This window comes from Bidens hawaiensis, unplaced genomic scaffold, assembly GCF_021521415.1.
Source record: "Bidens hawaiensis isolate Kalapana, Puna unplaced genomic scaffold, B.hawaiensis_p1.1 tig00004795_1, whole genome shotgun sequence".
Lineage (NCBI taxonomy): Eukaryota > Viridiplantae > Streptophyta > Magnoliopsida > Asterales > Asteraceae > Bidens > Bidens hawaiensis.
This window is the reverse complement of record NW_027491299.1, coordinates 811,783-825,255: the sequence shown is the minus strand read 5'-3', so window position 1 is coordinate 825,255 and position 13,473 is coordinate 811,783. Positions and strand designations below refer to the sequence as shown.

General features: G+C 38.4%; 1 protein-coding gene across 1 annotated transcript; it reads left to right on the top strand.

Moving 5' to 3' along the window:
- The first annotated feature begins 9,027 nt into the window (after positions 1–9,027).
- Positions 9,028–10,106, top strand: LOC143628098 (uncharacterized). Its single transcript, XM_077097768.1, has 3 exons — positions 9,028–9,434; positions 9,534–9,603; positions 10,053–10,106. The coding sequence occupies exons 1-3, from the start codon at positions 9,028–9,030 to the stop codon at positions 10,104–10,106; spliced, it is 531 nt and encodes a 176-aa protein (XP_076953883.1).
- Positions 10,107–13,473: the final 3,367 nt, after the last annotated feature.

Here is a 13,473-nt window from a genome sequence, read left to right as displayed (position 1 = left end):
CAGCAGTTCGCATTTTTAAGTACGTTTATGTCATCTTACGAACAACTTGTTGGGAGTAAGATTGCGACTAGTGAACTCACTGATGAGCATTATGACCAGATCGACCCTGCTGATCTAGAGTTAATGGACCTGAAATGGAACATGGCTATTGTTGGGACCAAGATTTTTGATCCTCGAAGACCAATTATCATTGGTAGCTGTTACCAGGACTGAGGATCCTGAATAGCTGAAGGATCCTCAGAAGTCAGCTTTAATTATTTTCTAATATGTTTTGTAGGAATAACACGTGCTAACTGGAATCCCTATTCTTGCGGATGAGATATTTTACCCATTCTTCCCTTCTCGTCCAAGTTTTTAAACGGTCAAGTTGAAGAACTAAAGCGAACATGGCCGAGATTATAGCTTAGTTAGTTATTAGCCGTTGTATTTCCTTATATATATATATCGTACTATAGCTGATCAACACATAAAACTTTTAGTACTAAGAACTCATAGCAAACACTTTGTACTCACGATCGGCTATAATTCCACCATTTGTAATTTTTCAAGTTCAATATAATCGGTAGTGATAGTTTTCACTACCCGAGGTTTTTATGCCGGCGGGATACTAGTTACCAATGGCTTTTCCTCATATAAATCTTCGTGTTCATTTTCCAGAATTGTCATTTTCATTCATATTGTTCATATTGGCACCATTCCTCACAAACTAATTTGGTTACTTGATCCTTAGACCGATTTTTGACCAAAATAATTTAGCGCCCACCGTGGAACCTTTGGTGCTTTAATCACAAAAAATCATTACCTTTATTCAATCCCTACTATCACTCACTAAATTGCCTCTTAAGGAAAAGCTGTTCCCACAACCGCTGCTTCAAGTGTCTCGGCTCAAATGGCTTTACCACCACTACCTACCTCTACAAAGCCGCAAAAGCATATAACTGTTGCTCAAAAGAAGGAGACTGCTGTTTTCTCCGGACCAAAATCCACTACCGTCTCCCAAACGGTAACTGCTAACAATGATGTTTATGTTTTATGTTCACATATGAAGAACTATATGGAGCAGCAAAACAAGACCAACTAGAGGATCCCCCGTGAAATCAAGGAAATCAAGAGAACTAAGAAGACTGCTGAAGACATAAGTTCCATCATGCCGAAAATGCTTGACTTCAACACTCCGGATTTCCTAGTTCAAAGGTGTCCAGCATCCACTTATCCTCAGCAAGGATCCTCGGACTTCTTCCAGAAGAGATATTCTGACTAGTAATCATGAGGATCATATATCCTTCAACAAGGATCATTAGGTCAACACTTGAGATCCTCCAACTACCATTCACAAGGATCCTTGGCCTTCCAATCTGGACCCTCAGATTTCCGTCAAAGATCCTCCACCCATCAACTTCAAGGATCCTCCATCTTTCAACCAGGATCCTTGGGTTTCCAAATAGAATCCATCATCCATCAACGCCCAGAATCCTACCCTACTTATGGGAAGGATCCTTTGAAGGAACCACGGTCCAGGCCATTGGAGGTCCATGAAGGTAACTTCATACCCATGCAAACCACTGCTCATGCTGGACCAACTCTTGATGCTGAAACAGTGTACCCCGGACGCAGCTATTGAGCGAAATCTTTTGATCACGCAAGATGTAACATTTATGATAATCTATCTTTTGGCACTAATCATGGTGGTATGCAGGATATCGGGATCAACCAAACCATAGCCCGTGAGCTACAAAAGCTCAAGGATATGATATCAAGTGTACCAGGTGTCATCAAATCTATTCCCGAATTACCAGCAGGAAGCCATAACATATCCAGGTTCGCTCGACCAATTTGTGATGCTGAGATACCAAAGCGCTTCAGTGCCCCTAGTATGAAGTTATATGATGGATCCACGGATCCTGAGAAACATGTGGCCTTATATCGTTAGAGAATGGAAATTAACCCAATCCCAGATTGATTGAAAGAAGCTTGCTTGTGTAAGGAATTTGGTTCAACCCTCACTGGATCCGTCCTTAAATGGCTGCTAAGTCTTCCTCCTTATTCTATTACTTCCTTTTTTCATTTGATCAATCTGTTTAATAGTCAGTTTTCATGCAGTAGATCATTTGAAAAATTAACTAGTGATTTATATAGAGTTGTCCAACCTCGTGGGGAACCTCTTAGGCAGTTCCTTACTAGGTTTGGAATAGAGGCCTTGGAAATTCCAAATTTGGATGTCCCGACAGCTGTTGAGGCATTCACGATGGGATTACAAAAGGACTCTCCATTTTATCAAGAACTTGTGATGACCCCTTGCAGGAATTTGGATGAAGTCCGAAACAGAGTTTTAGGATTCATCAGGTTGGAAGAGGATCAAAGAATACAAGATCAACTGAACACTCCGGCGAAAAATGAATCTCAAGACAAGAAGTAGGGACCCTACTTCAGAAACAACAACTCCAAACCATACAATAATCCGAATGGACAGAAGATCAAAGCTGAAGAGGAAGAGGACGATGAAGATTGTCTAAGAACATCCGATTACTGCTTCTCTGTAGATATGGGAGGAGTAATGCTTGCTGTTAGGAACTTGGGTGACAAAGCAAGATGGCCAAGGAAAAATGAGAAGACACCCCCCCCAAAGACAAATCGAAATGGTGTGCCTTTCACGAAGACTTCGGCCATAAGACAGAGGATTGCATAGCCTTGAGAAAGGAGATAAGCTACCTCCTCGGTAAGGGTTACCTTAAGGAGCTGTTCGGAAAAAAAAAGTCCAGGACCCAGGATCCTGAACCAGTCTCGAAAAAGGTTGCTCCACCTCCCCCAGATGCTCAAGTTATCAACATGATCTTTGGAGGATCTGATATATGCAGAACTTCATATACAGCTGCGAAGAAGTACACCAAAGAATGCAAACTGGAGAATGGTGAAAGGCTGATCAGGACTTCTACAACAGCCGAGCAAAGAATTATCTCCTTCGATGAGGATGAGCGAGTCAATGTACAGGATCCTCACCATGACGGTTTAGTCATAACATTATTTATTTCTAACCATTATGTTCGCAGGATACTCATTGATGGAGGAAGTTCAGTTAACATCATCCAATTGGAAGTACTCAAAAGGATGAATATCCCAGAGTCGGAAATTGTCCCACGATCCTAAGTTTTTGTAGGATTTAGTGGGGGAAACGAAGAATACATTAGGGGACATCAAACTACGTATATATATAGAGGGAGTAAATTCTATTCAAAAATTTTGTGTTATCGATTCCTTGTCTTGTTGCAATGTGTCACACCCCAACCTAAGGGGGAAATGCCGGGGCGTGATCCGATTGCTCACAGCTCAAAGATACTATCATAATATAAATGTGACAATATCTATTTAATTATTTTATTTCAAATGTGCACACAATGTTCAAATACAACAAAACACTTCAAATAAATAAATATAACAAGTTAACTTCACGTTTGTCTTCAATAAACCCTAAGGTCTTTCTAAGTATCCAAACTTCCACTCAAGCAACCTGCATATGCGTAGAAAACAAAGTTTGTCAACAACACATGTTGAGTGAGTTTACCACCAGTTTTGCAATAAAATAAGGTTAATATAATAAATAAGCAAAACGTAATAAATGCGGCAATGAAATCAAACCATAAGCAAGTAAATTGTCGATTAAATCATTGCCAAGAGAATCGGGCGCTGGTAAATTAACCATGAGCAAATAAGAATAAGACCGTTGCCAAGCGAATCGGGCGGTGGTCAATAGAATGAGAACCCTCTCCAAGGGTATATGTCAAACGATTGCATACAAAAACATATAAGCACATAACAAGTAGATTTGATTAATCACACACAATTACACGTTTGCTATTTTTGTTATGTATGTATATATATATATGCATGTATATTATGATATACGCATATGTCCCCAAAACGTTTGTGAAAATCGAGTAAAATAGGGGAATGATAAAACTCACCTGATCGATTAAGCCCAACGGGAATGATTACAACAAGAAAGTGATAATCACAATCTTCAAGAATTACCGACAAGAATCCTAATTAAATGATATGATGAGTGAATTATAAATGACACAATACATATAATGAATTTAGGATTTCTATATGATTTGAGTTATATTTATGATTGGGTACGTTATGGATTGAACGATTGATCCCTATGGATTATTGTTATCGTTTAATTATAAAAATCATTGTTTAACGCATAATCGAACTTACAAATAATTAGTTTGAATAAATATAAGTTGAGACCTATTATAATAACCGTTTGAATATATAATTAACGTAAAATTTATATCTTAAAATCTTTAACGAAACCCGATGGTAAAAAAAATATAATTAACACATTTTAACATGTTAAATACGTTTATTATGATTTTGTTTAAAACCAATAATATACACACACACACACACACACACACATAGGATTAGTATCATTAAAGAACTCTTAAATTATTTAAGAACTTGAAGGAACTCTTAATAACTAGCGTTTTTTATTAAAAATTTTGCATGTTAATGTTACTTAAGTGTAGTTTTATCACTTTTGACATCTATATTTACGATTACGATTATGAAAATCAGTTTTTTTACACATATCTATGTTTTTTTTACACATATGTAAATTTTTACCACATAAATTTTACACTTGTATAACTTGTGATTTATATATGTAATCAAACTTTTTTTTTATAAATATGATAAAACAAGCCTCAAATAATGTTAATATATAAAAAAAGTTAAAAAAAAATTAGTTTTTAAGAGTTTCTAGAAGTTCTTAACCTTTTTTGAGTTCTCAAATGAAACTAACCCTACATATATATTTAATACATAAATATGAGTAAATTTATAAAGACGTTTAATGACAAAAACTTCAAAATTGGTGTCGAGCTTTAATAAAATAATATTGGTTTATTAATAATATATATATATATATATATGTACATATACATGTATATATATACAAAAACTCACAATGAGATTAATTGACAAGAAACGTTCAACTTTGTGGTGTCGGTTAAATAAAATATTATTTATTTAGCATTTAATATTAATTATTATATATTATAAACCATTTAAACTTATTAAAACAATGAAATAAGAAAATTATCAGAAAAGTGGGCTGGCCGGGACTCGAACTTGGGTGGGAAGCCGACCAGAGTTCTAACACACACCAGCCAACTGTGCTGGTGTGTCAGTTGAGTTATGTTTGTAAATAGTTTGTTATATACAGAAACAGATCAAGACAGTTTTGAATATAAACCCTATAATACACAATCGATCAATCCGTTCATTGTTTATCGAATTAAAGTTAGGGTTAATGTTTAGTGATGTTGGACGAGTACCAAGCATGTGTTAATTACCTTAAACGATGACGGGAACAAAGAGAACGGCTACCCCGTCTTGACGGCCAGAAACAGGTCTCGAATGGAGGTTTACGGCCAATTTAAATGTAATTAAGTTTAGGGCTCTTGTTCGTCATGTTATAAAGGAAGTGCAGACACAAGTAATTGAATTATTATGAACCCTAAGTTTTTATACCGATCCTAGATCAAGTCGGTTTAGAAATTGAATCAATATGTATTATAGTTGATCTCGTTTCCTAATTAGTTATGAAGGTTAGGCCGAAAATAGCTAAAGCAATCAAAAACAGGATTTAATTCCAAGTTTATGACGAGAATTATGCATCAAGTAAGATAAACGGGTCACGGGTGTGGTTAAACGGGTATGGATTTCAGATATGGTAAATGGGTTAAGATTGCATTTTAGTCCTTGGAAATTGAAGATGGAACAATAGAAGGTAAAAGTTTACATTTGGGCAAAAAATGTACATTGTTGAAAGTTAAATATATTTTAAATAAATATAATAAATAAATATAATTTGTATAGAAATTCCTCGATAAACGTGATACCTTTTTAGTGTTAAAATTTTCCGAATCATAAAACGAGTCAGGTTATGGAGATAAGTTGTACGTGGAAAACTCGAGTTGTTACACAATGTTATTCTTGGTAGGCCGTGGATACACGAAATGAAGGCAGTCCCCTCTACTTACCACCAATGTGTAAAGCTGCCTATCCCATGGGGAATAGCGAAGATCGAAAGTGATCAGCAAGATGCTAAGGATTGCTATACTTCTTCAATGAAGCCTACAAAAAAACTGAGGGAAGCATAGCAATTACAGAAAGCGAGAAGAAATGTCGTGGAGATTAGGGAACAAGACTCTAAGGAAGTAGTCTTGCACCCAGAGGATCCTGACAGCAAAGTCCTAATAGGTGTTGAAATACAAGAGTCCATTGGGAAGGATCTAGTATCCTTCTTACAACAAAGAAAGTCAACCTTGGCGTGGAAGCACGAAGATATAACAGGTATTTCTAAAGATGTAATAACCCATAAACTTGGAATTGATCCTTCTTTCAGGCCTATTCACCAAAAAAGAAGGAAATTTGCTCTAGAAAGAAACGCGATCATCCAAGATGAGGTACAGAAACTACTAAAGGCAGGTATGATTAGGGAAGTAAAATATCCAAAATGGTTAGCCAATGTGGTTGTAGTTCAAAAGAAAAACAGAAAGTAGAGGGTATGTGTCGATTTTACTGATTTAAATAAGGCATGTCCCAAGGATCCTTTCCCTGTTTCCCCACATTGACTCCATGGTGGATGCTACCACAGGACATGAAATGTTGACCTTGATGGATGCTTCATCAGGATTTCAACAAATCCAGATGGAACCATCTGATCTAGAGGACACAACATTTATAACCCCTACGGGCATATATTGTTATATTGCTATGCCGTTTGGTCTTAGAAATGCAGGTGCTACATATCAAAGACTAGTCAATATGATGTTCAAGGAACAGTTAGGAGACACCATGGAAGTCTGCATCGATGAAATGGTGGTAAAATCAAAGAAGGCGGAGGATCACCTCAAGGATTTGGAAGTAGCAATTGACATCCTTGACAAATATAACATGAAGCTAAATCCTGCTAAATGTGTATTTGGTGTCAAGGCCGGAAAATTCCTTGGGTATTTGGTAACCAAAAGGGGGATAGAGGCGAGTCTAGAGCAAATCCAAGCTATCTTTAAATCTTAAGTCCCCAACAAACGTTAAAGAGATACAAAGAATAATAGGAAGGGTGGCAGCACTTAACAGGTTCATATCAAAATCCTCAGAAAGATGTAAAGATTTCTATGACATCCTGAGGAAAAACAAGAAATTCGAGTGGACGGAGAAACATGAGGCTGTTCTCACCGCTCTAAAGGACTACTTATCCTCGGCCCCCGCTTTGATGAAACATGTAATGGAGAACCATTGAACCTTTATCTAGTGTTTCCCTCACTGCTTAAGTGCAGTCTTGGTAAAGGATCACGAGGGTAACCATCATCCTATTTACAATGTAAGTAAAAGTTTTCTAACCTAGAAAACTTATTCTAGCTCTAATCATGGCTTCAACTAAGTTAAGACATTATTTTGAAACTCATACTATTATTGTAAAAACTAATTATCCCATAAAGAATGTCCTTAGAAAATCAAAAATGTCAGGTAGCATGGCCAAGTGGGCTGTGAAACTAAGTGCGTATGATATTCAATATGAGCCTAGGAATGAAATCAAGTCACAGGACCTAGCAGACTTTGTGGCTGATTTCAGTACTGACATAGAAGAACAAGCCAATCTTGAAGTTCAACAACTTGAAGAGACCAAGGATCCTTGGACACTCTTCACTGACAGAACCTCAAATGTCAAAGGAACAGGATTGGGAATACTACTAAAATCGCCACAGTGGGACATACTACCCCATTCCATAGCTTGCGAATTCCAGGCCACTAACAACGAGGCAGAATATGAGGCACTCATCGCAGGTATACAACTAACCAAAGGTATGAGAATCAGGTTTCTTCAAATTTTCGTAGATTCATTATTAATTGCTAATCACTTTAATGGCTCATATGCATTCAAAGGTGAGAAATTAATTAAATATTTAGATATAGTAAAGGATCTTGCAGGATCCTTCGATTATTTTAACATTACGCAGGTACCAAGAGAAGAAAATGTTGGGTCCAATGCCTTAGCAAACCTAGCTTCAACTTTGAAGCTCCCAGAGAACATAAAAATTCCAATCATCCACGTTCTATCCCCTACAATTAAGGAATGCCAAGCAATGGAAATAGATGGGAATATACACATGGATCCTGAGGATCATCCTCTTGATCGTTCATCCTGTATCCTTCCGATAATGAAGTATATCCAAGATGGAGAAATCCCAAAAGAAGAGAACCCCAAAGCTTTTAAAGCCAATCTATCCCAATACACTATTGTACCTAATATGCTATATGATAAATACCTTGAAGGTCTATATTTAAGGTGCATCAAAGGATCCGAGATCCAAGAAATGCTGAAGGATTTCCATGAAGGAGATTGTGGCAACCATACAGGGAGCAGAGCATTATTATCCAGGATTCTAAGAACCGGATACTCTGGCCTACTATGAAGAAGGATGCTATGGAGTACTCCAGGAAGTGCGATGCTTGTCAAAGGCATGGCAACATTCTACATCAACCGGCAGAACCCTTATATCCCATCATCTTCTCGTGGCCTTTCATGAAATGGGGAATGGACATAGTGGGCAAGCTTCCTATAGCTCCAGAGGAAAAGTCTTCATATTAGCAGTGACAGACTATTTCTCTAAATGGATGAAAGCTGAGGCTTTCCCTCAAGTTAGGGAGAAGGAAGTTATATCATTTATTAAACGTAATATTATTACTAGATTTGAAATCCCTTCTGAATTTATTTGTGATAATGGTTCCCAATTTATTGGGAAAAGAACTACTAACTTTTGTGACAATTGGGGAATCAATATGATCACTTCCACACCAATCCATACACAAGCAAATGACCAAGCAGAAACAAGCAACAAAATCATCATCAACAACCTGAAGAAGAAGCTTGGAACGAAGAAAGGAAAATAGGCTGAGGAACTACCCTATGTGCTTTGGGCAGATAGGACAAATCCAAAGAATGCCACAGGATAGATGCCGTTCTCATTAGTCTTTGGAGCCGAGGCGGTGATCCCCACTGAAATGGTGTACCCAACAGCCAGAACAAGCATCCGTGATCCTAAGACAAACAACGAGAATCTTGTCCAAGACCTAGATACCATGGAAGAACTTAGAGATCAAGCAAGATTCAGGATGGCCACCTACCAACAAAAGACAGATGGTGAATACAACAAAAATATCAGAATCAGAAGATTTCATGTTGGGGATTTAGTTCTTCGAAAGGCTTTTCAAAATACAACTTATCCTGCTGATGGAAAGTTAGCACCCAAATGGGAAGGACCTTACTTGATTGAATCCGAAGCTGGAAAGGGGGCATATCATTTAATGAATTCGGAAGGTGACATGCTCCCAAGGGCTTGGAATGTGATTCATCTGAAAAAGTATTTTTGTTGATCAAGATCCTGGATCCTAGTCAGTTACTTCTGTCCATTGCTTGGTAAAATTTTACTTTATGTTTATATTTATATACGTTATGCTAGATTCTTGTTTTGTCAAGTATGTCAAGTTGCAGAAATGCCGAGTAATAGGGCCCTCGAGTGGAAAATACAGGTTGGCCAACTCTCTCCTATGTTTAATCGGCCTTTTCGCCAGGTTTATAAGGTTTTCAACTTATCTCTCGGATTAGGGTTTTGACACCTCGCCTAGAGTGCACGATTATCCGGGTATGATTGGAGGCTGTGGGACCAATGCACTATACGTGGCTGACAATTTCATGGCTAAAAATCATATCTTGGATCCTACGAATTAAATGGTAGACGTACCATATACACAAGTTAAGGTCAACGCCGGATTAGACTCGTCACCGCGTACAATTGGGCCAACGCCAAGGATCGGCTTGTCGCTCGTATTTATTGGGCTTGTCCCCACGTCTTATTGGGCTTGTCCCCACGTTTTATTGGGCTTGTCCCCACGTTTTGTTGGGCTTGTCCCCAAGATAGTTGGGTTTAAATCCAACTTCTCTAACTATTATATTATCTTTTGGTGATTTATTCTAACAGGTGAATATCTTAATGGGAAAAGTCCTAAGGATTGAGAATCCTCTATCCTTGTGACACAAATGATAAGACAGAAATCAAAAGAGTTATATTATTATAAGCAAAAGTTGATCCGGGCTTCACCAGCAAAACATTGACCATCCACCCGGATCAGGCTACGTCAAAGTTATCATATGTCAATGCAGAAACAAAAGAAAAGAAAGGCGATTAAGGCTTCATCCCCAAAACAGAGGATCCCTCCACCCAAACCACCTTTCGTAATTGTCTTAAGGATCATCGATCCTGAGGATTATAACTACTATTGTCCACATAAAATCACCAACAAAAAACCATTAAAACTTTATAAAAAATGAGCTCCGGCCTTGTCTATAATATCCTTCATCGCCCATTGTCGTCACCTACTCCTTCGCTTCACCTCTGTCGCCATCACCAGCACCCTTCACCTCTAGAGCATCCTTATTTGTCCCATTCGTCTCAGCATCCTCATCTCCCTTGTCGCCTCCAGCATCCTCACCTTCGTCACTAAACTCGACCAATGTCTTCTTCTACAAAGTTACATTCCAATTGGACCTGCCAAAGGCAGTGTCTTCGGCCTCTTTAGCAATCTTGATCCTGGCCGTTAAAACTACCTTGCTAGCCCACACCTTGGCCTGCTCGATGACCTCAACCACTTGCTCCTGAGCTCGGATGTCAGCGAGAGCCAACTTATCCTCCAAGGCACCCTTCTCAGTCTGAAGTTCCATGATCAGCTTGTCCTTTAGGGATATCCCGGCACGATACTTAGCTAGATCCCTATGTATGTTGGCCACGTTTTCATCGTACAGAGCCTTGAAATTAGCCACAGCATGCAAGAAGTTTACTAGTTAAAGATACAACCAAAACATTTATGACTGTGGATAAAGGATCCTTACTTCTGAAAGTTGATCAAACACATGTTGAGCACGATGGACCTCCACGTCAGGATCTCTTTTTCTGTTAATTCTGGCCTTGGAACGAGTAGTCATGGTCTTTGGTGGTGCGAGGCTAGAGCTTTTCATCGGTTTCTTCTCAGAGAAACGAGATGAGATAGGGCTGTCGACATCTTCTAGCTGGAATTGACCTAGCAGATTCTTGGATGGCTTGGAAGATGATTTCAGTGCGCCTATACAAAAAACATCAAGAAAAGATAAGTTTTCTATCACCTATTACCTTCTTTATTTTTATTATATTTATAATTAAAAAATACTAATTCTAACTTACTGGACATCGTTTCTGAGGAACTCGCAATCTTCTCGTCTGGATCACTTAACTCTTCACCAACAACCTTGAAAGTCCTATCAAAAGGATCCAGTGACAGAAACAGCTTTGCCTTCTTTACACCTTCTGAATCAGCAGCAAGGTCTGAAAAGTTGGACACTGCATAAGAAGCAACAAAATTCTAATCAGTTAATCATTAACGAGAGAATCACGTATCCTTCGGATCCACTATCCTACCCTTAAGAATCCATCTGGTTGGTAGTTGATTCCCGTTTGGGATGGCGTGGCTCAGAACAAAGAAGAACTAATTTTTCCAGCTTTAGTCATTGTGTGTGGTTTTGGTGATTGGAAGAGGTTGAAAAGGTTTACTCTTAAACACAAACCTGCTAGAGCCATGGGTGACTAAAGTATACAAGTAAGAGAGGGTTGAGATGTTAAAATCAAGGTTCCTTTCTTTAATCAGTCTCTCAACGGTGTGTAGAGTTCTCCAAATCATCGGCATGGCCTGAATATAGCCCCTGGTAAAAAAAATAAGGTTTCCGTCAAGTCGGGGAAGGGGTAAGAGAAACCAAGAAGGAAAGGGAGTGCTGGAAAACAAACCCAGTCACAAGAAATGTGGTCGCTTCTAACTTGAGGGTCATAGGGCCTGAAAACGGTTCCTTCAGGAAAACAACTAGAGATACTCTCAATCTCCTCATCAGTAAACTTACAGATTTTGGATGAAGGGTCTTTGAGAAGATCTTGGGACCTAAGTTCAGGAACAACTTCCCTAGGGTTCGAACAGTAGATGGCTTTCAGGTTTTTCTTCGGCATAATCGAAGATATTGGAAAAACGAAAACTAATGAAAGAAAGACTTGAGAGAAGAAAATGGAGTACCTGAGGATTGTGATCGCCGGAATGTGATTTTGAATATGATAAAGAAGTTATAAGGGTGAAGACCTATTTATTAGGGATAATGATACGATGGCAGCCGACGGTCGCGTCATATTCAAATACGCCTCGGGATAAACATGACAGCTATTTCCCATTCACATCTATCATGTTTGGGGGCAATTGTTGGGACCAGGATTTTAGATCCTCGAAGATCAATTATCATTGGTAGCTGTTACCAGGACTGAGGATCCTGAATAGCTGAAGGATCCTCAGAATTCAGCTTCAATTATTTTCTAATATGTTTTGCAGGAATAACACGTGCTAACTGGAATCCCTATTCTTGTGGATGAGATATTTTACCTAGTCTTCCCTTCTCGTTCAAGTTCTTAAACGGTCAAGTTGAAGAAGTAAATCGAACGTGGCCGAGATTATAGCTTAGTTAGTTATTAGACGTTGTATTTCCTTTGATATATATATCGGACTATAGCTGATCAACACACAACACTTTTAGTACTAAGAACTCATAGCAACACTTTGTACTCACGATCGGCTATAATTCCACCATTTGTAATTTTTTCAAGTTCAATATAATCGGTAGTGATAGTTTTCACTACCCGAGGTGTTTATGCCGGTGGGATACTAGTTACCAAGGGCTTTTCCTCGTATAAATCTTCGTGTTCATTTCCAGAATTGTCATTTTCATTCATATTGTTCATCTTAGCACCATTCCTTACAAACTAATTTGGTTACTTGATCCTTAGACCGATTTTTGACCAAAACAGCTATGATAGTCCGTAAGGTAAAACGGTTTATGCAACGAACCGGAAAAGACCTACCGACTCTAAACAAGAGGGTTGGGTTCGATAAATTGAAAGCCAAATGCTACAACTGTGGAGACTTTGGACATTTTTCCAAAGAGTGTGATAAGCCGAAGAAAGAATACACGGGTCCTCGTAATACTGATAGGTCTTTAGGAAAAAGTACATCTGTATCTGAAAAGATGAAACCATCAGAGGGGGATCAGACTAAAGTGGCTAGCTCACAAGCTCTTGTGGCTAACGATGGATTGGATTGGTCACAACAGTTACTGGTAAACCAAGCAAATCTTGCTATGGTAGAACTAGTAGAGCATTTTGAAGATGCAAGTGGCGAAAACTTAACAGATGGGAGTGACTCTTCTGATTCAGAGACTGATTCTGATCACTCGTCACCGAAGCAAACATAATCTTTCGCCTGCATGGCAAAGATTGAAGAGGTATATACTAACACTTCACTTAATGTATTCCTGAATGAATCACAAGAGGCAGTAACTAA

Excerpts from the sequence above, each read along its gene's own strand:
- LOC143628098 (XM_077097768.1), top strand. The coding sequence starts at position 9,028 with ATGCCGTTCTCATTAGTCTTTGGAGCCGAGGCGGTGATCCCCACTGAA. Across the intron at positions 9,435-9,533 it reads AATGTGATTCATCTGAAAAA|ATTCTTGTTTTGTCAAGTAT; the intron begins GTATTTTTGTTG and ends ACGTTATGCTAG. Across the intron at positions 9,604-10,052 it reads CCCTCGAGTGGAAAATACAG|GTGAATATCTTAATGGGAAA; the intron begins GTTGGCCAACTC and ends TTATTCTAACAG.